General features: G+C 40.5%; 2 protein-coding genes across 2 annotated transcripts in view; one reads left to right on the top strand and one right to left on the bottom strand.

Moving 5' to 3' along the window:
* Positions 1 to 3,313: 3,313 nt before the first annotated feature.
* On the bottom strand, positions 3,314 to 5,607 carry MRPS16 (mitochondrial ribosomal protein S16). The gene is made up of 4 exons (XM_053451387.1): positions 5,470 to 5,607; positions 5,337 to 5,371; positions 4,371 to 4,631; positions 3,314 to 3,551 (listed from the first exon to the last, which is right to left on the bottom strand). The coding sequence occupies exons 2-4, from the start codon at positions 5,347 to 5,349 to the stop codon at positions 3,421 to 3,423; spliced, it is 405 nt and encodes a 134-aa protein (XP_053307362.1). The 5' UTR covers positions 5,350 to 5,371; positions 5,470 to 5,607; the 3' UTR covers positions 3,314 to 3,420.
* Positions 5,608 to 6,177: 570 nt separating this feature from the next.
* VPS13D (vacuolar protein sorting 13 homolog D) overlaps positions 6,178 to 25,904 on the top strand; it is a 64,378-nt gene continuing 44,651 nt past the window's right edge. The window contains exons 1-31 of the mRNA XM_053451372.1: positions 6,178 to 6,322; positions 8,054 to 8,217; positions 8,587 to 8,664; positions 8,804 to 8,994; positions 9,263 to 9,343; positions 9,735 to 9,851; positions 10,365 to 10,469; positions 10,618 to 10,788; positions 10,921 to 11,021; positions 11,615 to 11,783; positions 12,287 to 12,388; positions 12,541 to 12,745; positions 12,949 to 13,128; positions 13,436 to 13,566; positions 14,022 to 14,097; positions 14,203 to 14,373; positions 14,512 to 14,642; positions 14,981 to 15,113; positions 15,586 to 17,793; positions 18,071 to 18,222; positions 18,850 to 19,878; positions 20,046 to 20,136; positions 20,499 to 20,625; positions 20,837 to 21,017; positions 21,123 to 21,305; positions 23,366 to 23,579; positions 23,712 to 23,922; positions 24,241 to 24,412; positions 24,565 to 24,680; positions 24,833 to 25,045; positions 25,515 to 25,777. Coding sequence (XP_053307347.1) covers positions 8,121 to 8,217; positions 8,587 to 8,664; positions 8,804 to 8,994; positions 9,263 to 9,343; positions 9,735 to 9,851; positions 10,365 to 10,469; positions 10,618 to 10,788; positions 10,921 to 11,021; positions 11,615 to 11,783; positions 12,287 to 12,388; positions 12,541 to 12,745; positions 12,949 to 13,128; positions 13,436 to 13,566; positions 14,022 to 14,097; positions 14,203 to 14,373; positions 14,512 to 14,642; positions 14,981 to 15,113; positions 15,586 to 17,793; positions 18,071 to 18,222; positions 18,850 to 19,878; positions 20,046 to 20,136; positions 20,499 to 20,625; positions 20,837 to 21,017; positions 21,123 to 21,305; positions 23,366 to 23,579; positions 23,712 to 23,922; positions 24,241 to 24,412; positions 24,565 to 24,680; positions 24,833 to 25,045; positions 25,515 to 25,777 — 7,399 coding nt within the window. The 5' untranslated portion in view covers positions 6,178 to 6,322; positions 8,054 to 8,120. The remainder of the gene's footprint in view (positions 6,323 to 8,053; positions 8,218 to 8,586; positions 8,665 to 8,803; positions 8,995 to 9,262; positions 9,344 to 9,734; positions 9,852 to 10,364; positions 10,470 to 10,617; positions 10,789 to 10,920; positions 11,022 to 11,614; positions 11,784 to 12,286; positions 12,389 to 12,540; positions 12,746 to 12,948; positions 13,129 to 13,435; positions 13,567 to 14,021; positions 14,098 to 14,202; positions 14,374 to 14,511; positions 14,643 to 14,980; positions 15,114 to 15,585; positions 17,794 to 18,070; positions 18,223 to 18,849; positions 19,879 to 20,045; positions 20,137 to 20,498; positions 20,626 to 20,836; positions 21,018 to 21,122; positions 21,306 to 23,365; positions 23,580 to 23,711; positions 23,923 to 24,240; positions 24,413 to 24,564; positions 24,681 to 24,832; positions 25,046 to 25,514; positions 25,778 to 25,904) is intronic.

Below are 25,904 nucleotides of genomic sequence, written 5' to 3'. Positions count from 1 at the left end.
ATTGCTTTAAGTACGAGGCACAAATGTAGCAGCGGCACAGGAGCACTTTCCAGAATATCTCCGATAGACAAGCAAATATATCCGAATACAAGCAAATCCAAAATGTAGCTTTTTAAGAAAAAAAAATGTACTGTACTAAACAAACCTCTCGATGTTTCATGGGATCATTTGTAAGATCTTTTCGCTCCATGACATTGGCATACCTCCCAGCAGTCCCGGATTTCGTGGGACAGTTCCCATTTTGGTCTCGACTAGCTGCTCCATAGACCGTGGAGAGCATGGGCCGGTTGAGAAGATCCTCTCATCTGCCCTGACCGGATCAAGGAGCTGTAAAGATAATGGGGGTCTTTGCTGTTGCAGCCCAGACCTCAACAGGGCCACCTTGCAAGGTGTGCAGCCGAGTGCCATGAGCTGGCTCTTTGGGTAAGGAGGACAGGTGCCCACTTCTTTTGCCATGCCCTCAAGACAGGTGTCTCAATTTGGACACCTGAAACATGGTTATTGGATTGATAAAGTGATATGAAATGTGTAGGCTGGATATCATTCAATTAGACCTTAAGGGCTACGTGTGACCTCCATGATTCCAGTAAGACACTTACCACCAGTATGGAAACAAAAGCACCATCTCAATGCCCTCTGGTGCATTAAAACTAGACTTCTTCTGTATATGAAAATTCTTGTTGGCTTAGCAGGAGTGCCCTGAAAATCCAGTAAAAATCACACACCTGAGATACGTCTGGGATCTCAAAAGCGGTTGCATCTTTATTGACTGGCAAAGACCGATACGGATCTGTAACATCGTAAAGATGAATTATTAACTTCAAGGAAGATTTATCTCCTTTTACATATTTTAGGAACAAGCGGATGCCAAGTAAGAAAGGACTAGACTTAGCTGCACCTACGTACATGGGTAGAACGTAATGTTTATTTTGGCTTATTAAGGTTATCAAGGTGGTCACAGAGGTAATGAGATTTCAGGATAACACTCGTCACACCGAAGTGATTTGCAGCGGAACGTATTTGATTACAAAATTCCTAAAACGCTTACTCCACTGTAATTAGGAGAAAATATTTTCCCTAAAACACTCTTTAAAATTATTCTAATGTAAATATCATTAAAATACGACCAAATATGCAGGTTTTGTCCTACAAGAGAGAGCTACTGCAATGCTAATAATTGTCAAGCTCCCCGCTTTAGAATGGATTTTGGTCCTTAATCCTTCTGTCCCTTTTCTCGCCTGATGTCCATACCAGGGGAGGTTATCTGGGCCACTCTCTTCTTCTGGGCGAGTCGTGTCATGTGGGGAGGGGGGGTCACCTCAATGTGTATGTGGGTGAGGATTGGGAGAAGAGGGCAAGGAGTAGGTGGAACATAGATAGGGATTGGGCATAGACACATGTCACGACCCAGCCTAGAAAAAGAAGAAACTGCCCCCGACACCCAGAAAAGCCGCGCTTCACCCAGAGACTCCGGGTCTAACCCTGAAAGTTCCCGGTGACGTCTCTCTTTTGTAGGAGCTCGTTAGGTTTTCTTGGTATAAGTGAATCACACTGTACTTCACCCATAATAGCGATAATAAAATAGACTCTGTGTTTATTTTTTAAATTGCGTAATTAAAATACATTATTCTAAAAGCTTTGATGATGATTGTTCCTATTTTCCTCTTCACAGAACAGTAAGTCCAAATATTGAGAGATTTATTATTACAGATGTTAGAGTAAATTTGATAAAATCGTAACACAAAACCTTTATTTGACAGGTGGCCAGGCATGAAAGTAAAACGTATACTGTAGCAAAGAACAAATATAACAACTGGGATCATTTATGTGGTTGGAATGATATTTGCTGAAAGGGTTTGTACATTTTACAGATGTTGAATTTGAAGGCAAACATTTTAAAAAGCATATATTGCTTCCAGTAAATCTACTTTAAGGTCAGTTTCCTGAGATGACACAGAAACTTCTACTTAACTTTTATTTGACCACATCTATGTCCTAACAGAGCTCACATACTGTAAGTGTGTAAATGCATACAATATGTGGGGGTTCTAAAGGATGTAAAGATTGTTCTAAAGATTTATAAACTTCATATCTATGAGGCTAAAACAATTACTTTTGCTCCTACAACCAACTGGATAGGACTCGCATAGGGGGATCTCAAGTATTTTTGGGTAAAGGTCTCTTGATTTGCAGTGCAGCAAAAAAAAAAAATCAAACGAAAAAAGATCATGGGATAACCCTTTGCTTCCTTCGACAAAAGGCCATCAGGAAGAGTGGATCTTCTTAGTCATCCACCAAAAAGAGGTAGGAGCCAAAAAGGGCAGCCTTCCTCCCCCACCAAAGAGTCGAATATTTTAGGATCCAGCTCCACTATGGCGTTTTTTGTGTAATAATTGATTTGATTGAGCACCATGTTCTGCAGTGATTTGTAATGGTGCATCAAAAGATCAAGATGTGCTAGAGCGGTTGTATATTATTAAAATAAATTCAGTAGAAAAAAAAGTGATAAAAATATTGGGCAGTGGGACTCTTACACTTTACAGGTATACGCATACAAGAAAAGGGAGTGATTATATATATATTCCTCTACCTACCCAGCCAAAAGGGTAGAGCAGGTGAAAAGAAAAAAAAATGTAGTTGAAGGGTCTCAGTACACCTATGCGCTTACCCCCAACATCCAGGTGAAGTGACAGGTGTGCAAACCCCCACAACAGTGGAGCGTGCCTAGTTGCTCAGAGGCATCTGGGGTTCTAGGCCATCTTAACCTCAGGGCAGGGGATTAAGCTTTCAATCCAAGGACAATATTAAAGGACTGTTGCTGTAGTTAAAGCCAGAGCTGAAAGCTGGCTATCACTCGTTATTGTTTGAGGCACGACGCAGCAGTCGGTGTACAGAGTGTTAGCCCTTATTCTGCCATCTGGTGGCAGGGACAGTTAATGACAGTGCGGCTATTTTTACATGGGAATGGTTTTCATGTTGTCACACAAACCGATCAAACATAGGGGAGATGCTTTATAAATGGTTTGGTGTGAGGTTCTACAGCAAGAAGAATCGCTGATTGTTTGCTTTTTTTTTTTTTTTTTTTTTTATACAATTGCAGAACAAAAACCTCAAAAACACAAAGCCAAGCAGCCACCTCTCCCTTTTTATAGAGAAAAAAAATATTTTCTAAAACATATTGTATTTACCAGATGGGAACACTCCGGTGTCAATCCATGAAAGTCGCTCCGGCTTTGATACGTCTATTCATTGAAATGGCAGGTGTAACCACCTTTTTTTTTTTTTAATATTCCCTAAAATTCAACCAAGAACATGCAAATAATATTTCTTTATTTTATAGAACATATCCATTCCTCAGAATGACCCCACAATAAGTGTAAAAGTAAAGAGTCCTTGGTACACAAGTACATTTTTGGTGGCTCAAGCCAATTGTTCTTCACTAGACTCGCTCACAGGCTGCTCTGTAGAAACAGGCATTTGGGCTCTCTCCTGTCTTAATCTCTCAGCATTTGTTATGGTCATTGGATGCAAAGGGAAAAAGCCAGCAAGACCTGTAACAAAATTGTTACAAAAATGTTCAGAACGGACATTGTACAAGAAAACTAAACATAAAAGCCAAAACATGGGCAGCTTGGACTGAAACCTAGTTGATTAAAATGTAAAAGGTGCTGTTCCAAATAGAAAAACTATTAATCGCACACTTTTAATACGCGATGTAATAAATCTCAACAGTTCTACACCATCTCAGCTCAATTAAGTGGTTATGGAGTAAACCTAATAAAGCAAATTGAGCATAAATAGATGCAAGCAAACATGGTGAGTCCCTTAACGTCACAAATAATAAAGTAATGGTGCGCTCTAAGAATCAATAAAGAAAAGTTGTTCAAAAGCAGGAATGTAAACATTATATATATGTATATCAAAAGACCAACACATACCAAAGGAAAGGCTCAACAAAAGTATGAGTGACAAGAGAGTAGACATACAAGAGAGCACTGCTGTGTCAGAACAAAAAGGGTGCCAATGTCTTACTTTTTGTTGTGTTTCCTTTGGTGGTATGTATATATTTAATTATTATTATTATTATTTCTTGTAGCTTACACGTATGCTTTGGTTCATTGATTATTACATCTCTCTTTGATTACTTAAAAATCCACCCAGATCATCCTTCCACGGGCACTTCAATTGCACATACATTGGGGGAAAAAATAACCGGTTTACATAGTGGTGGAAAATCACTCATTTTTAACAAAACAGCGTGACCCCCTACTGCTATAGCATTAGCTAGAAAAATGAAAACGGGACTAATATTTTAAATTATATTATATATATATATATATATAATTAAATGCATTTCTTAAAGAAATTACCTAGCAACTTTGCCACTGGTTTTGTGGTATGCGCTCCAGAGCCAATCCAATATTTAATTTGCTCCATATTCAAGCTTACAAGCTTTTCGTTGTAGACGTTGGGCATTGGATCATAAGTGCCGAGTTGTTCTAAATATTTGCCATCTCGCGCCCTCTTATTGTGGGCAGCAACAATGCGGTAGAATGGTCTATTTGCACAACCACCGAGTGCCAGTCTGATTACTACGTGACCTCCATGGTACCGCTTCAAAAGCAGAGATGCTAGAAAGACAAAGCAAACGAAATATTGCTAAACTATTAAAATTATTTACACCCCCCCCCCAAAACTATAGTGTTCAAAAATAAGCATAAAGTACACAGCATACGAGTAACTTTAGGTGAATTTAGCTGACATTTTACATTATATTTGCATTTTAAATGCATAGAAGAAAATATATGTTTTATCTAAAACATCTAAAGGGAGAGGGCTTTATCCATCAATCTGTGACCGCAGGGGGGTGAAACATTTCATTCCCTAAATGACCAGGTAACCGTGACATTCGGAGAAGGCTGGTGGGATGAAACATTTAGACTCATCACTATTTAGTGAATATACCACAAAAATCGACCATCATCACAAGACTTAGCCGTGTCTTCCGAAGCAAAGGTCACAGACGCACGTTACCTCCAAAAAGATGTGCTTATAGATTATCGACTAGAGTAACATTCCTGTGAAGAAAAACGGCGCGGATTACTCCAAAATAGACTGGTATTAAAATTGTGTGTGTGTGTGTGTGTGTGTGTGTGTGTGTGTGTTTTGTATCAGGCTCCAAGAAAACAAGCTGCATCCGGCAAACCAGAAGGTTGTCGACAATCAAACTTAATGTCGTTAAGAATTACAAATAGCGGAAGCCACAACAATTACTAACAAAGAAAGTGAATTAATTACACATAAATAAAGCACACGACAGACATGCAGCTACTCACTTAAATGCACCATGATGGGAGAATACTGTCTGTACCTGGAGAAAGACAGCAGAAAATGTCATATTATTCGGTCGGAAATGTGACCGGTGACTCGCACGGCATAGTCTGCTACGGGCAGAGAAACACTTCTCACCAGCTCGTCCGCCCTGTAACCGTCACACCGGGGGAACCGAAGCGGTCATTGCCCTGTCCTTCACCCTGGGATAGACACCTATCAGCACACCGCAGCCATGAGCAGGAAGGAAGCAACCCACTGCTAACCCGGAAGTAGTTGTCCTCTAGCTCGAGTCGCGAAACTGACGTCACTCGGCTTTTCTTTTTCGTGCAGCTAGCTGGTATAGTGACAGGTGGGCTGCGGTGATATTATTAAGTAAAATCTACTCCAGAGCCCCCTGTTTCTCCAGATTTTGGTTATGATGAAGCGCACACAGATTGCTGACATGTAATAATGAATAAAGCTTTCAATAATGAATATATAAAAAAACAACTGATGAAGTACCTTCACAGTTACATGAAGGGACGGGGGGGGGGTTGGATGTAAACTGAGATTATAAGAATTAGAAAGTATTTATAATAAAGCATGGAGTCGCTGGGTTAATGAACAAACCCATGTCCCTGAGGCGTTAGTTTGCATTTGGGAAAGTGTAATTTATCCTTAATAAATACGAGGCGGGAGTTTGCAGAAAGTCAATATGACTTTAGTCATTGTCTGGTACAGATTACACTCCTAAAGCACTGTGATTAGAGAGACGCTCTATCACATCAGATCTCTGTGATACAGGCATGCCTTGCTCCTTACTTCCGGTATGTTACACGGATCTCCCGGAAGTGAGGCACTGACACCGGCTGTGGAATTTGTCCTGGTGTGATAGCGCTTCACGGGAGTACAAACATGGCGGTGTGAGTACGCAGGTCACGGCACTGAGACACCCCGGCCTCTGCTTGCACCGGAGACCGCGAGTCGGTGGCCAGGGACGATATGACGGGTATGTACAGGCTCTTGACAGGTGTCTTGGGGGAGGGGAGTGAGTGGCAGCCACGCCCCCATGGAGGTTTCAAGGTGTGTAACTCCCCTAGGCTGCCAGATAGGGGCTGCCCTGAGGTGCAGGTGTCTGACCCTGGCTAGGAAATGGCTAGGGAGTGTGGCTACTCAGGCTTATTGTCCCCATAAGAGAAAGTGTAACCAAAACACAGAGTGACCCTTATTAGTATTTAAGTATCATTTCCCCGAGCCCTCTGTACATTAATCGGGTTTGTAAACTGCTCTATTCTGTTGCCCCCGTATAGAACCCAGCATGCATTTCCTAAGAAGTCTATTTGAATGTCTACGATAACATCTCAGCAAACCATTTTGTATTTACTGGGAGGGGGATAGATGGAACAGCCTCCCAGCAGAAGTGGTAGAGGCTAATACAGTGAGGGTATTAAACATGCTTGGGATAGGCATACGGCTCCTGAATCTAAGACCAGACCAACGACTGATTAAGGTTTGAGACTTTACAGCAGGAGAAACGGGCAGACTAGACCGGGCCAGATGGGTCTGATCCGCCATAAATGCTATGCCGTGTCGGTCATTCACACACAGAAACGTAACCACATGTTTGTGTGTGTGAGAATGACAGACACGGTGCAGTCCAATGTGTCCCCCATACAAGTCCTAAACAGAAAGTAAAAAAAACATATATATTTGAGTTCAATCAAACTCCAGGAACAAATACGTTTGTCAGCGTGTTGTGCGAGGAGCACCTTAAACTAAAAGCGTTGTTCCTGTGGCTGAGCATCGTAGTAGTTTGAGTCCAATATTAGCTGGAGCACTAGCTGTGGTGACTGGTGATAATCGTTTAAAAATTATATCTAAAACAGTTTGAAAGTTTGAAAAATTTGTCTCGTTACCATAGAAACACATGGTATGGTCCTGATGACAGGCCGGTTCCATTGGTTGCTATGGTGATAAGAACACATTTTAAACATTGCACTAAAATCACTTATTATACATGAACTCTTTGTATCAGATCTCTTTCAAGCAACTCTGGCTTCAAGAGGCTTCCGCTGTAATGTTTTGCATCTAGATATTTGCGTACTCAGAGTAGATACTAATAGTCAAACTTACGTTTTTCCAATCATCATAAAGAGTTTTTAATAACAATTTCTGACTTTTTGGATGTAGAATCCATCCTAACGGCATTATTATGTTTGTAATATGCTGCCATCGATGACTATATACACTGATATGTTGCTAAGCAACGCAATAATCCCGTCATTATAGATATAAATTCTTTACGGATTACAATCGTAATCCTTTTACATTCACAGCGCCTTTTTGTTGCCATTGAACGTTCCATACATTGTGTTAGACTGCACCTTTTGGAGGGACTCTTCTGATGAAGTGGAATAGTCGGGAGAGCGAGTTGTTGAATTGTTGATTGCGTTGTGTGCTTGAAACGAGAAATACCAGTTACTTCTGTAAAAAAAAAAAAAAAAAAAAAAAAAATGTAAATTAAAACTACCTAGGTTATTTCTTTATTAAACACACAGGTTCCCTACACCCTCAATGCTGGTTAGGCTACAGGTAACATAATCTGGTTGGTAATACAATCTAACTGGTTAAGGGTGAACGGAGACAGATTCTATTAACGGTCAGCCGCCCCTATAAACCTAAACGCTGCAACATGCTGTCCTTCGTGCTTTTAACTCATATTCTCTTTTTGACCGTTTAGGGCAGCTGGTATGAATGAATGACTGGAGGACCTTTCATTATTATTCATTCATGCACCAGCAGCAGCCATGTTGGAAAGTTTGGTGGCGTGGGTCCTCAATACCTACCTGGGGAAATACGTCAATAACCTTAATACGGACCAGCTATCTGTAGCACTTCTGAAAGGTAACGGATGAGACTTTTCTACTCCCTCTCCGATTTATGTGCTTATTACAAACCTAAAACGGGGACTTCGTCACCTTTAAAAACATGAAGTGGTGCGGTTATCAGGATCATTCCATTCGTTGCAATGGTAATAAAGCCACTTTTAAAAAATTTGCACTAGAATTGCTTTGAATAATTCTCAAAACGCTCAATAGCTAAGGCTTCTACTTTTTATTTTCTGTTATCTGAATATATTGATTTCTTACACGTATGTCAACCGGCTTCTAAAATATTATGTCCGGCTCTCAAATTGATGGACGGAGAGGCAAGTAATAGAGACTTAGTTTGTTCTAATACATTGTTGTAAAATAACCGTGTTGACGTTTACAGGTGCAGTGGAGTTGGAGAACCTGCCTTTAAAAAAAGATGCACTGAAAGAATTGGAGTTGCCATTCGAAGTAAAAGCAGGTGCGGCAAAGATATAGCTCTGACATGAATATATATATATATTTATTTATATATATATATATATTTATTTATATATATATATATATATAAGATTTTAGGGCTGATTATTTTAATGCATTTGTTTATTTTGTTTTATTAGGTTTCATAGGAAAAATAAAAATACAGATCCCTTTCTACCGTCCTCACCTGGACCCATGGGTTATTTCGATTTCTAAGCTACATTTAATCGGCGCTCCCGACAAGCTAGAAGATTTCGACGATTTGAAAGAAAAGCTGCTCGATAAGAACCGCAAAAAAGCACTTCTTAAAGCCCTGGAGGATAAATGGAAAGTACGTCGTTTATGCATTTTATCTGCACTTTCAGTTTTATTTCAAGGGGTTTCTTTTTGTTTCACGGATTTGGTTGCGTTCAGTGTTTGTGCTGCGCATAACCCAGGGTAAAATACTGAATGCATTGTTGCCCCAGAGGCCTGTTTAAATCCCAAGAGCTCCTCAACAACCAACATTCACATTATGGCTTTATTCATTTGTACCACGTCAGACCTTTTTTTTAATCATCTGTTCTTTGTCTATTTTCGTTTTTTTTGTTTTGCTGCAGAATGCACAAGAACAAAAAGGAGAATCCTACTGGTATTCTGTTACTGCCTCTATCGTAACTAGAATTGTGGATAATATTGAGGTGAGTCAAACTCTATTGTTCTTGGAATGGCACTACAATAATATTTAGAAAAGGTGACCTATTTCCAGTTAGATGGCCTTTGTTAAAACTTTTCTTTTCTCTCTGGTTGACTGATCCAAGTTTAAGTTTAATTGATCGTTAGAAACCCTTTTGCAAATTATGTTACAGCCAGATATGTCCTTGTTTTCCATGAAAACAGCTGAGTGACCCCAAACTTTTGAACAGTAGTGTATATAAATAAAATAATAAAAAAAACCTTTACAATTTGTTGGATTACAAAGCAGACGCATGATATCCTAACAGTAGAAAAAAGTGATTTGGCATTTCAGTAAGACCATGCATAATGTCGCTGCATTGAAATGATCTTGACTGTTCTTTTGTATTCTTCTAGCTAAAAATTCAGGACGTCCATTTGAGGTTTGAAGACGGGGTGACAGATCCAGCGCATCCATTTGCGTTTGGTGTATGCATTAAAAACGTGTCTGTGCAAAATGCTGTCCATGAGCCGGTAAGGAATCCTAGTTGATGTGAGATGTTATAAATGAGGCACAGGGTGCTTGTGGCATAAGAGTGGAAGGATACTGTTAGTTTTATAGTTTTATCGCCGCACTGATAAAGTTTTACCACTTTTATAAAGTTACACCAACACTACATAGTGTATTCTCTACAGATGGGGTTTGTCACCTCTCTGCGGGATTCTTTTAATGCGCTGGGAGTGAAGAAGTGTAACTGTGTAACTAATCATATTGACAGCCGTACGGGTGATCTCTGGAGCTATGACTGCGTCTCTTGTATATCATTGATCATTGGGTAAAAGTAGACTCCCCCTATTCACCTGTGATTTGTACCAAAAGCCAGCTGATGAGCAGAAAAATGTAGAATTTTCCCCTGTGCCTAAAGTTCAGCAACTTTACCGAAAACCTTTTTTTTCCCCCTCACTTGATACTGTAAACCTAAACTAAATATCACTGCATGAAAAGGCGCGTCCGCAATTTCTTTCTACTTTTTCTTTTTTTTTAAGGTGGAAAAATCGATGAGAAAAAAACAGCTGGAAGTGGAAGAGTTTAGCATTTATTGGGATGTCCGCAGCACTTTATTGGGAGGCCTTCCTCCCGGGGAGCTGCAGGTAACTGAGATTTATACCTAAAAATGATTCTGATGAAAAATGGAGAAAAAGACTGGCAGCGGAAGAAATGTGTGGCTTGTTACAGTAATAAAACAATCACGTCTTCATGTATTAGTGTTGTTGAGGATTCCTGTTTTTGACCTTCTAGGAGGAGATGGATAAAAGCATGGAGAGTCGGGAGCACCAGTATATAGTGAAGCCTGTGTGTACTTCAGCTCTTCTCAAGAGGAATTGTTCCAAAGATCCCTTAAGGTCACGACATCAGCCACGTATTGAGTGTGATATATGTCTTAAGACCATCCCGCTGACTCTATCTCAGGTAATCCCTTATTTTCTGTGGATGTCAGAGGGGGGTCTCTAATATTCTGTTAATTGTTCATGTGGTTCTTCCCAAAAGAGTTGTCAAGGTTTGCACAGAAAGTAACTAACGAGACTCGTGTTCCCTACTCAGGAGCAATACCAGCAAATTGTGGAATTTGTGGATGAGTTTGAAAGAAAAGAAAGACAACTCAAATACAGAAAGTGGAAACCGAATGTTGCCGTTTCAAACAAGTAAGTGACTTGAATTGGCATAACGGGAACTTTATATTTCTTAAAGAAACATTGGAAAGTAGCATTCAGTTAACAGAAGGGCTAATGATTCAGACTACATATTTATAAGGCAATCTGTGGACCGAATAACTTAAAGCAGGGCCTGGCAAACTCCTAGTGCCAGGTCGCCAAGGGGGGGGGCAGAAATTGCTTCCTGGCGCGTAGGGTTTGCTGGGGGAGCCCCGAATTCTAGCACCACTCCTTCTCTTGACTGGGTATACCAAGCTTCCTCAGTCCCTGCACAATGAGTGTGAGCGCAGGGATATGATGTCATTTCACTGCGCAAGGCTTGTGTAAGGGCTGCGAGGGAGCAGAAGAAGGGATTTACTATGTGTTAGTATGTGTGTGTATGTTAGTATGTGTGTCATTGGGGAGGGGGGAATCACTGGCTCCTAAATTCTGATCAAATCCGCCAACCCCTGGCTTACAGTCTAGGCAGGGAGTTAATATAATTTGCTACATATAAAAGGCACACTTTTGTTCATTTATTTGTTGTTTAGAAAGCTTATTGATAGAATCTAACTAGCCCTTTTCTTCTCTCACCCTGTTAAAAGTTCTAAGGAATGGTGGCTTTTTGCGCTGAATGCAAACCTCGCGGAAATACGGGAGCAAAGACGCCGCTTGACTTTGGACTTTGTGCTCCAGCGCGCACGGGATGCCATTTTTTATTGCGATAAACACTATGATCGTCTTAAAAGGCTACAATTATCGAGTGATGACGAGGTATGAATTCCTCGGCCCTTTGTATGTTTAGAATGTTCTTGTTTGTATCCCCATACAACACACGGTTATTTTTCACCAAAACACACATTTATATTGGAGCTTCCTGCAACAATCCAGCTGTGTTACAGGAACACATGAAGACCCCTTTTTAATACATGAAGGACAGTATGTATTTAAAATTAACGTAACTGCAACAAGAGTGAGGGTAGGTAACAACAGCTTCACTGATAAGTATCTTAATGTGTTTGAGATCTGCTTTGATTTTATCCAATATTGTTTCACCATCATGATTTTACTAAATGACAGAAATTGCGTCTACAGGTCACATTGACCTATTCTTGGCTGACTTTGTATTCCTTTGGCTATCGGTCTTAAGAACATTCATTCGTAGTGAGTTCTGTGCCGCAGCCATGCAGATAGAATATTAAGTCAAAAGCTCAGGATAAGTGCTTCTTGGGAACCGTCACATACAGTCGTTTAATATGTGCAATCATTTTTTCCAGGCTCGCATGGATCAGATTGAGGAGGAACAGTCATTTGAAGAATTGAAGATCTTACGTGAGCTGGTTCATAACCGTTTAAGAAAGCAGCATGAATTAGCTGAGGTCAGAATCTGTTTTAGAATGATTGTCAAAATCAAAGGACGTCTCTCAATACTATTTTTTAAGATTTAAATGGATTTTAGACTGCTGCGTGTCTGTTTCTATTTGTGCACTTTTAAATCACAATAATTATGTTTTTTTCCTGCCCTTCGCAGACAATAAGAGAGCCGTTTTCTGATCCAGCGGTAATTTCTCCAGCCTCTAGCCCGTCTGGAAGCCACACCGGCATGCTCCAGTATCTCCAGTCATGGTTTCCAGGTTGGGGTGGTTGGTATGGGAATGCTCAGGAAGCAAGAGAAGATATGGAAAGATTAACACAAGAGCAGCAAGAAAAGAACTGGAGTCCGGAGGAAATATTGGGTAAATATGTGTGTTACAATTACAATGAGCCTAGTGGTTTTGGACACACGAAGACGCGACTGTCTAAAGCATTAAGGATAGAGGTTGAGGATGTAAAGTGACCCTTTCCTGTTGGGTTTTTTTGCTTTTAAGAAATGTATTTTGTGAACCTAATAGATTACAGCTAGGCTCTGATTTTGCTTAAACATCTTTGTATTTTTAAGGTGCGGATGAGCTGTTTGACCCAACCACTGATACTGCAAACTTGAATACTTTTACCAAAAGAGATAATGTGTTTCTGAAACTGAACTTCCAGCTGGAGGGAGGCACAATCACACTTTCACACAAGGAGAAAAGCAGCACCTCGGATAAAGAAACTGCTTTCATGCAGCTTGAATTTTCAGGTAAAATTTATATAAAAAGTGTATATATATATATATATATATATATATATATATATATATATATATATATATATATATATATATATATAATATATAATGTGTAAATATATTTTAATGTGACAAATTTACCATTAACTTTTATATGAACGGATTGTGTTGAGTTCTTTATTTGCAGGTCATTTTGATGACTAAAGGAGCAATTCTCAGTGGTTAACTCTTGAAATATTTAAATGTTTTTAAGTTATACAATTTGTTATTATTTATAGCAATGATTTTCAGTGTTATTTCTCTCTTAATCTTGCTGAAGGAATGACCGTCCGAGTTGAATCTTTGCCTCGTCGAGACTCCTCTCTTTTGCTGGTTCAGCTCGGTGGACTGTTCCTTCGAGATCTGGCAACACACGGCACAATTTTTCCAGATCTGGTCTACCCTAATCCTGTAGGTAACACTGTATCTAGTGTTTGGAACTGTTCTTAAATTCAGTAAGATTCACAAACACGTTTAACTTCTGTTATTAATGTATTCCTTTCTTTGCTCTGTCATTAGGCTTAGCACAGGACAGCCTTTCACATTTTTTACATTAGCTAATGCGACATATCCATATAATTATCCCTTTTTACAATAGCTAAAAGTTTTTTTTTTTAATTTCCTACTCGCACTTATTTTAATTGTAACTGTAATCTGAGTATTTTGGTTAATACCTCGTAAAATTAGCGAAACATTTTCAGGATTTTACATCTTTTTTTTAAAAACAAGAACAAGTTCTTTGGGGAAAATATTTACTATAAATCTGTTTTATTCTTGATGTTGTGTTAAGAGCCTTCTATCGCTCAAAAACCTATGAATCCGAAGTAGAAAGAAGATTTATTTTATTCGTATCACTGATTTTGCAGCAAAAAGAAGTTGGTGGTGTCTCTCAAGCATTTAGTGCTCACGGTGGTTCTCCAGAATCGCAGAGTCCTAAGGGTGGTAAGTTAGATCTGGTCTACGGTGCAACTATTTGTACAAAATTGTTTCGGTTTTTCCCCCACTATGTCTAGTGTATATTATTACTTATGTTCTGCTGTTTCACAGTGAGTTTTTCAGACGCCCCTGTGTTCAAAATGTTATACGAGAAGAATCCAGTTCACAGCAGTTTTGAAAGGCGACTTGAAGTCAGCACAAGACCTTTAAATATAATCTATAATCCACAAGCAATCACCAAAGTAGCAGATTTCTTCTACAAAGGCAAAGTTCACAGTTCAGGTAATTCCACACTATAGATCTTTATCTAAATCCTTTTTTGTTCCTATTAGGGTTATGTAGAGAAGCAAGATAAAAAAAATATTAAACAATCCCCATAGTGTTTTTAAGCAGTTATTATTTGTGGGTTTGTTTCCACAGGCTTTGGATATCAGTCGGAATTGGAATTGAGAGTGGCGGAGGCTGCCAGGCGACAATACAATAAATTGAAAATGCAAACAAAAGCTGAAATTAGACAAACCATTGATCGATTGCTGATTGGAGAATTTATTGTAAGTTTCTGGCTTGTTAAAGGCTCCAAGCTGAAGTCATGTCTGTCGGCTTTGTGGTTAATGGAAGATTTATAACAATTGTACGAATGTCATACATAGTCTGTGCTTGGTATATGAAGCGTCGAGCTGCGGTAAAATTAAAGCTTATCTGTCCGGTTAACTAAATGGGCCAACTTGTGTCTTGGGGAAGAAAATGTTTTTTTTTTCTATTATCATCTCATGTTTTTATAATTGTATGATACATTTCTATTTGTTGTTCCTTTTGCAAATCAAGTTTATTTTCTTTGTAAAAAACTGATCTTCTTTCAGTCAACACTTATGCGGTATTTTATTTGCAGGAGAACAGTCGGCGCTGGACCGTGCATCTTGATATTTCTGCCCCCCAAGTAATCTTCCCAGATGACTTCTTGTGCCAGGATCCTGTTTTGGTCGTGGTAGATCTTGGGAGAATCTTGCTTACTAATTCTCAAGGTAATTATGAGACAAAGCACATCTTACAAACTGACGTAAAACAGAGTGCTGTATTCCAGCCGTATTTATTTTATGTTGGAAAATTTACTTATTATGATATAAATAATATACCTTTTCATATTACTTTGTGAAACTAGGTGTTTTGGTAATCTACTTTATTAACGCTACATTTTATATTACAAAAAAACAACTTACCACTTTACTAATGGTGATCGGGTTAGATACAGGTGTGATGCTTGTGCTGCCAAAGAGCAGAAGTAAATTATAATATATAGGCTTTTTTTTAGCAGAATATACAGATCATTTGTCAGATTATTTATTTGGGAATCTCTTGTGCCTAAAGTGTTAAATCACCTTTTTCTAGCGACCCTTGAAAAGTGTAATTGTCCATCTGTGCTCTGGAAGAATTTTATTTCAAACAAGGGTTTTTCACCTTTTTGATATTTTTTTTATCATTTTATTATGTTAACAGATCACAGCAGAAGAGGCGTTTTAACTAGTTTAACCACAGAAACAAACGACTTAAGCGATGATGAATACAAAACCCCTTTAGCTACTCCTCCCAACAGTCCCCCTCCGGAAGCCGATGATCATTCGAGCACAGACGTTCCCAACATCCTCGGAGCGGAGCTACGTGATAACATCGAGGCCGGTTTACTCAGTGACAGATTATACGAGAAGTACTCTCTGTCGTGCATGGATCTGCAAATCATGGTGGGACACGTGAAAGATAACTGGAAACATATTCAGGACAGCGAGGTTGGCCCAACCCATGTAGTCGAAAAGTTCAACGTGCACTTGCAGTTGGAACGTAGGTTGATGTATACCTCCGACCCCAATTACCCAGGTGCCCTTCTTTCTGGGACGCTGCCCGACTTGAAGATTCACATCAACGAAGATAAGATATTGGCACTAAGGAAATGTTTCACTAGCTTGACCAATTCCGAGAGCAAGCTTTCTGATAACACCCTCCTCCGAAAAGAGAAAATATTTATCGATACGGAACGCAATGGAATGCTGCAAGATTCCGTAATGAACCTAACTCAGAGCATTATTACTCTCGAGCAACAGACCAGGGAGGTACTTGTGGAGTCCAAGCTCCTTTTAGTCGAATTTAAGATTAACTACATGCAGCTGGGTGTCGAAAGTTGCGGCAGATATATTTCAGTCCTCAAGGTGTTCGGTTGTAACGCTCATTTTGTGAAAAGGCCATACGATGCTGAGATATCTCTTACAGTCCACGGTCTGCTGATGGTGGACACTATGCAAACATATGGTGCTGACTTTGACCTTCTGATGGCCTCTCATAAGAACCTGAGTTTTGACGCACCTACTGGAAGTCTCCGTGAGAGCAGGGCCCAGTCTCCAGTGTCTGACGGCAATGGCTCATCGCCTTTAAACCCAGGCGTTTTAAAAGATAAGTATGCTTCCCTGGAGAACCTTAACATAAAAGACGAAGAGTCGCTGATTAGGCTAGAATACCAGTTTGTGAGTTCTGAGTGCCCATCGATGAACTTAGACAGTTCTCTGCAGGTCATGACAGTGCAGGTCAACAACTTGGACATCATCCTTAACCCTGAAACCATGGTGGAGCTGGTGGGTTTTCTCCAGAAATCTTTCCCTAAAGAAAATGAGGATATGAGCCCCCATCCTTTGAAAACAGACACTGAGAGGGACTTTGGTGTGCAGGAGTCATTCCAATCTACGTACGAACAGAACACTCAAGTGGCCGTAGACATCCACAGATTGAACATACTGGTTTTTCGAACTGTTGTGGACAACTATGGAGAGAGTAGTGGGAGAAAAATTGCAACCGCCAGCATTGGAGGCACTAAAGTTAATGTGTTTTTAGGTAGCAGGTGTAATGTAAATGGGTCGCTTGGATGTTTGCAGCTCATTGATCTGGCACAAGATACAATAAATAATCAGTACGTTATCAGCATAGGAAATACAGCAGCCTACGAGAGTCAAGCCGGTGACGAGGAATCCTTTGAAAACACGTTTTCCAGAAGATATTCAAACTGTGCTCCCATGGAGGCTTTAAGTTTTACATTTAGCGAACACTCTAAAGAAGAATTTTCCCTTAATCTAAAGATGGCATCCTTACATTATAATCATTCGGCCAAGTTTCTGAAAGAGTTAACGTTGTCCATGGATGAACTGGAAGATAATTTCCGTAACATGCTAAAGAGCGCAGCTTCCAAAGTGTCCTCCGTACTGGCAACCAAAACAGCCGAGTACAGCGAGATGGTTTCGATATTTGAGACCCCGCGGAAACACAGGGATTCTTTTCCGTTCGAAGCGGATGAATATGATGGTGTGAGCCCGCAGGACCTTAAAACAGAGACCGTGAAGCTGATTCTTAATATTAACATTGAATCCCCGGTTGTGTCCATACCTCGCAGTCCGGGTAGTTCTGAGCTGCTGGTCGGGCACCTTGGCCAGATATTTATTCAGAACTTTGTGTCCGACGACGACAGTTGCAGCAGCGATCGGCTACAGGTAGAAATAAAAGATATCAAACTCTACTCTTTGAACAGCAGGCTCCTTACGGGAAGGAAAGACTCCCAACATGATTCCAAGTCCCCTCGCACCCGTTCGGGTTCAGCGAGTGTCAGCAGTCAAGAAGAACAGCATTTTACAAGACATGATTTTTTTGAGTCCTTGCAGAAGAATCAAGGTGAGAATAAGCGATTATGATAACGAGTGATGGACGTTTCCGTCTGCAATCCGGACTTTTATCACGATGATAATCGTCTTATGGGAGTCAAGTCCTGTGAGTGGTGTGTGTGTATATATATGTGTATTTATTAAACTTTATTATTATAATTTATTCATTATTATTATTAAAATGTATTATTATGTGAATTTATTGTGAACTCAGGAGCAGCCATGTTGACTTTCTATTCTCTTTATGACTTTAATACTAATGTAGGTTTGTTTGTTTTGTCGGTCAGCTTTCCATATTTTAAACAACACTACCATACAGTTCAAAATGGAGAAGTTTACCATACAGAGAGAGTCCGAGTTGACGTTTTCCCTCGTGGAGGATTCCGTAGATGTTGGAAGCGTTATGAAAATCGAAGGAAACTTTGTCAATCGTGTCCAGGTAAAAAAAAAAATTGTTTTAAAAGTTAACCCAATATTTTCTATACATATAGTCTTGAGACTTCACAAATTAAATAGTTCAGTGTTTAGTAATTTAACAAAACCAACATAAATCCCAAGTAGAAAATAATTCTGTCGATCAGCTGATCCGGTTCCCCGTTATAAACGGCCTCCGCTTAACAAGTTCCCCAAAATACTTTGCTGTAGGAGAGAGTGAAGGCTGTCAGCCTTAAACCATAAGATCGTGAAAAAGGTGCTATGCCCAGACACCAAATGCCTTCAGAGGCTGGGTTTTAAACTCTTGTGGTGTGATTTAATTACACCCGCATGAAATAAGCTCTCTTCAGTTTTTTAACCCTTTGATGCTAGAATAAAGAGCACCCCAACTCACTACTGGCGTCAAATACATCTTTAACACAATCTTTACACAATATATTTATCCTGCATGCATTTACATATACCTGTGATTATGCTTTTCTCTATTAAATACCATGGTAGTATTTTTATCCTGCCTGATTTTACCTTTCCATAAAATAAAAACTGTTGAATCCTTTGGTTATCCTGCAAAACGTGATCTCTAATGTTCTAAGTTACTTGCCAATACATGATGTTCTTTTCCATCTCACAGGTGGTCCTAGCAAAGCACGTGTATGAGCAAGTTCTCCAAACGCTCGACAACTTGGTATACAGTGAAGATGTGAACAAGTTGCCTCAGAGCCCATCCTCCCCTCCCTATCAAGGTTATCCAAGGACACCTGTATTCAAAAGTCCTCAGGTCTCCAATGAACAGAAGGAGAGCCCGTTGTTTAATGCTCCCAGTTTTAGATCCTTCTCAAACAAGTCTGTTTCCACTCAGGCATCTACGCCATTCACTCAAATCCAGGCAAACTTTCGAATCTCGGAATTACAGATTCAGTTAAGCGGTGACCTTACGCTTGGTTCCCAAGGTCTTGTAAGTGTAACGTTTCAAGACTTTGACATTGAGTTCAACAAAGACCACCCGCAGACCTTGGCCATTCAGATTGCGCTACGTTCACTTCTAATGGAAGATCTCCTGGAAAAAAACCCTGAATCAAAATACAAGAACCTCATGGTATCTCGAGGGGCACCAAAACCATCCAGCTTAGCCCATAAAGAATATCTTTCGCAGTCTTGTCCGTTGGTGTCTCATGTTGAGTGTCCTGATATGCCACGATCGCTTCCATCGCACATGGAAGAAGCCCCAAATGTCTTCCAGTTATACCAAAGGCCGGCTTGCCCGTCCCGTCGGAAGCAAAAGGAAGATAAGGATTCCGAGTATCCTTTGACGCCACCTCCTTCTCCAACATCTGAGGAATCGAAACCGTCTGGTGCAAAAGAAGGCTTTGATGATTCTTTGGTTCACATCAATGTGTTCTTGGTAGATAAAAAGCACCCGGAATTCTCTTCAAAGTACAAACGTATCAACCGCAGCGTTGATGTTGATTTCAACTGCTTGGACGTCCTAATCACGTTGCAGACATGGGTGGTGATATTGGACTTTTTCGGAATCGGGTCAACCGCGGATAATCACGCTATGAAGCCGCCAACGGAAATGCGTCAAGCTGCAAAGTCAGAGAGCGGTTTGGTGTTGCCGATTCCCGTCAAAGAAAATATCAACACCAAGTTGGATCTGAAGGTATGAAAACGGGAGATGACAAAACTATCGTGATAGAGTAACTCCTTAATAGCTTAGTGGGGATTTTTTCCTGTGTAATGCTTAAACTTTCATCTACGCAAGGAAGCTAAATCGTGGTGGCTATTGATTAAAACCAATCTTTTTTTTTTTATTATATATAATTTAAGGTTCACTCTCTATCATTGGTTCTTAAGAAGACAACAAGAGAATTGGCCAAAGCTAGTGTGTCGAAACTTGCTGCTCACCTGGAAATGATTGGTAAGTATTTGTGCAAAACGCTGCTGCGTAGGCTGTGTGCCTTTATTGCCATTTATTTTGCTTTTGTTTCATATAGCGCCGACTCGGCTGTTTTTTTTTTTAATGAAGTTGCCTGGGATGGACCTTTCATAATGCATAAAAACTGCCTGTGAAGAAGATCTTTGACTGGTCCGTCAGTCATTTTTTATCAGTGGTTGTGGTTGAGTTTCATTGTATCAAGTTAATATCTAAATAAAATATTTAAATATCCAAATTTGGGATGGATGCAGGATTTAGGGATTACGGCTTGGGAAAATACCGATCTATGATGTAGCGGAAGTCTGTTGTAGATGATAACCTCTTTTTATGCCTTTTATTTACAGAAGGGGATTTAGAAGTCCAAGGAAGCATCGGTAGCCTCTCACTGAGCGACTTGACCCAGCATGGGGAGCTGTACACAGAGCGCTTCACGACAAGTGGGGAGGAGGCACTCATATTTCACATTTTCAAGTAAGACTTGTGTACAAAACTGCCCATTCAATGACCGAAACTGTTTTAAATCATGTAGATTTCAGCTTTAAAGGTTGTCCCCTTTCATTCCTAGGGTACTATACTCCACCACATGGACAAGGTTTGCTCTGCTGTCCAACTTTGTTTCCTCCAGATTGTCTAGTTGTCTCGCAGGCAGCAGTACTAAGCTTGTGGTTGATGTTCCCCACAGGTACGGACTACCAGACCCTACTTTGAAACGAGAGTATGACATGCGTCTAAGCCTGAGAATGGCCTCTGTACAGTACGTGCACACCCAACGTTTCCAGTCTGAGGTTGTGGCCTTCATCCAACATTTTACTCAACTACAAGATGTTCTTGGTCGCCAGAGGGCAGCCATACAGGGACAAACTGTGAGTTAAGATATAAGACTGCGTATTAAGATATCAGAAGATGCATAGCGGAGTAAGGGCACAGATTCTTCTTTTACATTTTTTCTTTTATTTCTTATAATGAAGGTTAGAGACCAGGCACAAAGAGCCTCTCGGATATTGCTTGACATAGAGGCTGGAGCTCCTGTCCTTCTCATCCCTGAAAGCTCTAAATCAAACAACCTAATTGTTGCCAACCTCGGGAAACTAAAAGTCAAAAACAGGTTTCTGTTCTCGGGGAGCCCTGGAACTTTCTCTTTAAAAGACAAGGTACGGCACCTTTCTAAATGAATACATATATAATGTTGCAATGTGATCCATACTGTTAGCGATGGGCAGTTCAAAGGTTTGGGGTCACTCAGCTGTTTTCATGGAAAGCAAAGACATTTCTAGCTGTAACATAATTGTAAAAGAATTTTCTAACAATTAATTAGCCTTTTAAACTTGGATCAGCGCCATTGGAACGCAGGAGTGATGGGAGTGAGAAAGGGCCATTGGAACGCAGGAGTGATGGGAGTGATAAAGGCCATTGGGACACAGGAGTGATGGGAGTGATAAAGGGCCATTGGAGCACAGGAGTGATGGGAGTGATTAAGGCCATTGGGACACAGGAGTGATGGGAGTGATAAAGGGCCATTGGAGCACAGGAGTGATGGGAGTGATAAAGGCCATTGGGACACAGGAGTGATGGGAGTGATAAAGGGCCATTGGAGCACAGGAGTGATGGGAGTGATAAAGGGCCATTGGAACACAGGAGTGATAAAGGGCCATTGGAACACAGGAGTGATGGGAGTGAAAAAAGGCCTCTGTACGTCTATGTTTCATGTTATTTTAATGGGAAAACATTGCCAACAATTGTGTGTGTGTACATATGACATTAAGTCCGGATTTATTGTTTATTTTGAAAAGAAATACATAAAGCTTACATTTTTTTCTTTACTGTGCTCTAAAGGATTTGATTTTACACGGGTCTTCATACAGGGATCCGGTTTTACTGAAGGTATTGGAATAATTTGGAGGTCTGTCCTCCCTGCCTGAGAATATGTCTCTAAACCTTATGGAATTCACTTGGTTACACTCAGAGACATAACCTAAATAGGAAAACGTTGTGTTTTTGTACCCAAACAGAACTCGGCAATATTATTCGAAACTAAATATTTTTGTTTCATTTTTTTAAAACCTCATTCTGAAATTGCATATAGAGAAACAAACCGAAATAAAATCACAGCTAGTTTTGAGTAAACAAGTGACGTTGGTAGACCGGCTCCGTTAAATTCCATAAGGATTCGTATTCGGCGCGGGCTGCTGTGCTCCTCCTGTCGCTGATCACTTGGGTTGGGCTGATTGATCATTGATCTGTGTGGTGTGTTTTTGCAATTTATTAAGTGTGTTAAATGACTAGTATCCTCTCCCCTCGCACCTAAACCCGCAGCAGGTCACACGTTATGGCTGAATCGCTTCCCAGCCTTAATGGGAGATGGTAGGGAGAATTGTATCTATTTATTAGTAGCATCTGTAGGCTATAGTGATGGCTAGTGGAACCTGAGCGATAATAAAGTGAAGATTATATCTAATATAGGAACCTGTTAAGTTTGCGGTGTCACTTTTACGGGGTGCCGGCATTTCTTTTGTCTTTGGCTCTATTATTGGCATTTACAAAGGAATTATAGAGCAAGAAGAATGTCTTTGGTTTAATGCATTCAACGAGAAACCAGGTGGATCTTATAATTGGGTCAATAAATTCGATCTTTTGGGTCTGTGGGTAAAGGAACAGTATGCGTGTCATAACACGTCCGTCCTGATCACGTCTTCGCTTAATGCTGGATATACACATTTGTAATGGTGGATAAAACCGTTGTATGCCAACCTTGAAACGCTCTTGGTATACCACAGCTGGAGCTTCACCTTCGCGTGGAAGCCGGGGGTGAGGTTGGGTCATCGTCCAACGGTGGGTGGGAAGGTAAATGGCCACAAGTAGGCAGCGAGAAGGTTAAACTGGGACAGTCAACCCGAGGAGCGAATCTTGACAGGTGTAATTACATGTTGGCAAGTTTTTGAGCGCACCATTCAATCTTGTAGATTGTGTATATAGTGATTTACCTTGATTGCTACGTCTTGCATGAAAAAAAATCTCCAGTTTCTTGCATGGTCTTAAAGTGTGAAATATTGATATTTAAAAGAAATCTAAAGTAATCCAATGTATACATTCTACACTGTTTTCTTTTATCCTGGGGTAAGAAAACGAATGTCCTGTGTAAAATTATAGCACTTACAGGGATGCTTGACACCGTTCTCTGTATAAAAAGCTTTGCCCTGTTGCCTTTGCGTAGAGTTTGGGTAAATCTTCATCGCCCATCGTCACTCCCGAGCACAAAATCAAAAGCAGAAGAGACGTCTCATCCAAGGTAGACTGCCATTCAGGGGAAGGTTTGTTTATGCCTCCGAACCACAGACATCAAAGTGATCCGGATCTTGGTTTACAGTCAAGCACGAGAGATACAAAGCAGCCCGCTGCTCAGGATACTGACAGCAAGTTCCTCTCGGGTAAGTAAAAAATATCTTGCTGCCCATTTTTGTTAGATTTGAAAGAGGAGGTCAAATAGATTCTATGATTTGAATTAAGCTTAATGATGTAATAGCACTTCTTTTTTTTTTTTCTTTTCATATTCCACCCAGAAGAGCACCTTTGCTTGTTGGACTGCATTGTGGTCGACCTGCAGGACATGGACATCTTTGCGGCCGAGCGGTGCCCTCGAGGTGTTGCAGAAGGTTTGAAGAAGTCCAGAGCTGACCTCTCCTTCCCCTCGTATTTCGTCAGACAGAAGGGAGGCAGCCTTCTAGCGGAGTGCTGCAGACTGAAATTACAGCTAGAGAGGAATTTGGATAAGTAAGTAAATTCTCTTTTCTTTAATCTTTAAATATTGATCATTGTCACTGGTGTAAGACAAATATTAGCCATTTTTGAAACTCAACTTCATTATGTCTTCATTATGCTAAGATTTAGAACTCCGGCTTAGACGTTGAGGGCCCTTTGCAAATATTCTTCCCGGGGCCCAATGGCCTTAACACCTTGGGCCCTGCGAGTAGCTTTGAAGAATGTTCCATGATGCTGGATCCACTATGGTTTTCTGGCCAACCCTTACCTTTCCCTTGTAATTCCGTAGCATAGTTTCTCACTAAGCTTTTTTTTCCCCTCTTCCCATAGAGAATTCAGCCACACCGTTCCAGACATGTCCATTCACGGTAGCTTATCCTCTGTCCACTGCTCTCTGGATCTGAGTAAATACAAATTAATTCGCGGTCTACTGGAGAATAATCTGGGAGAACCGATTGAGGATTTTATGCGGCCGTACGACTTGCAGGATCCACGAATCCACGTAAGAATAATGTTTGTGTATATAGCTAAATATCATTACGTTATGATAGACGTTTTGGGTCCTTTTGATAAGTTTTGATCATTTTTATTCAATCCACAATTCAGGTACAAACTGATCTGTAGTGTTAAACCGCCATATATGTTTCCTTGCAGACTGTTTTAAGCGGCGAGGTCTACACTGGAATCTCTTTCCTTATTGATATGGTAAACGTAAGTTTGGAACTTCTTGAGGACAAAAGCAAGGATGGAGGAAGCAGCTCATTGGCAAGGTAAGACGATGACTAGTGTGTTCGTTGACGTGCAAGACCCGTTGACCAGAAGGAATGGGTTGAGGACCAAATGGTCCACGACAGGAGGACTCAGATAGTGAAATCATTTTTGGATGAAAGAGTTGAAGTTATCCTTTGTGTTCGTCGTTTAGGTTCGACTTTAAAAAGTCCAAGTTGCTGTTTGAGAGCTTCTCAAACCAGACCAAGTCCATAAATCTCGTCTCCCATTCCCTGATGGCGTTTGACACGCGGTACGCTGGGCAGAAGCACCCTGCCATTCCCAAGCCGAATGTGTTCAACTGCATCCTACAGCCGTCAAAAAGTAACAGCAACCCAGGATCGCTGCAAATCGAGTTACATCACAGGTATAATGCTTTGAAAGTAACTAACGGTTAGATTTTCTCCCTTTCCGCAGGTTTTACTTTGTGTGTGGTGTGTATAGTCCTTATCTCAAGCTTTGCAGATTAGGGTAACTAAGCCACAGGGACTACTTTGCGCCATCGTGCCCCAGCAACCCCCTTCTTTTGTAGTCCAATGCAAAGCAAAAAGATCCGTGCCACCAAATATATATATTCTTCTGCTTCCAGATCATGATAGCAGCGGGTTATGATATCGTAACATAGAACTCTGTGTTCTAAGACAGGTTGTGGAAAATGGCTCTTGTGCACATATTGTTGGGCCTTGGCTTACTTGGGAAGAGGAATTTCAGGCAGTCTCTTGCGTGACACATTTGTAATAGCATATATATGTATATATATGTAGCTAAAGATACAGAACCGATGCCTATTTTTAGCTATGGCTGAAATAACCCTTCTTCTTCTCCTTGTCTTCCAGATCCACGAAAGACACGTCCTGCTTTACCGTCGTGCTGAACAACCTGCGTGTGTTTTTAATATTTGATTGGCTTCTTCTAGTGCAAAAGTTTCTCCAAACCCCCTGCGATAAAAAGAAACCAGACCTTTCACGGGAGCGAACGCTCAGTGTTGGCAGCGCTTCGTCGGTTGCGCCTAAAGCGGTAAAATCTGGCGTTGTGACCAAGAGGTCCTCGGTACCGACCACCCCCGAAAAGCAGCTAGAAGTCAAGATAAACGTGACTGGTGAGAGCAGATAAATTACCATCTCGATACTGAATAAAATTAACATTGTTGACACAACTTAAGAACTTTAAGGCAAAGTAACGTCGCGACATCCGTTGCATTCAAGAAATTCCACAAATTTGGTCTG

This window comes from Spea bombifrons, chromosome 12, assembly GCF_027358695.1.
Source record: "Spea bombifrons isolate aSpeBom1 chromosome 12, aSpeBom1.2.pri, whole genome shotgun sequence".
NCBI lineage: Eukaryota > Metazoa > Chordata > Amphibia > Anura > Pelobatidae > Spea > Spea bombifrons.
The sequence above is the reverse complement of the archived record's forward strand: the minus strand, read 5'-3'. Positions and strand labels throughout refer to the sequence as shown.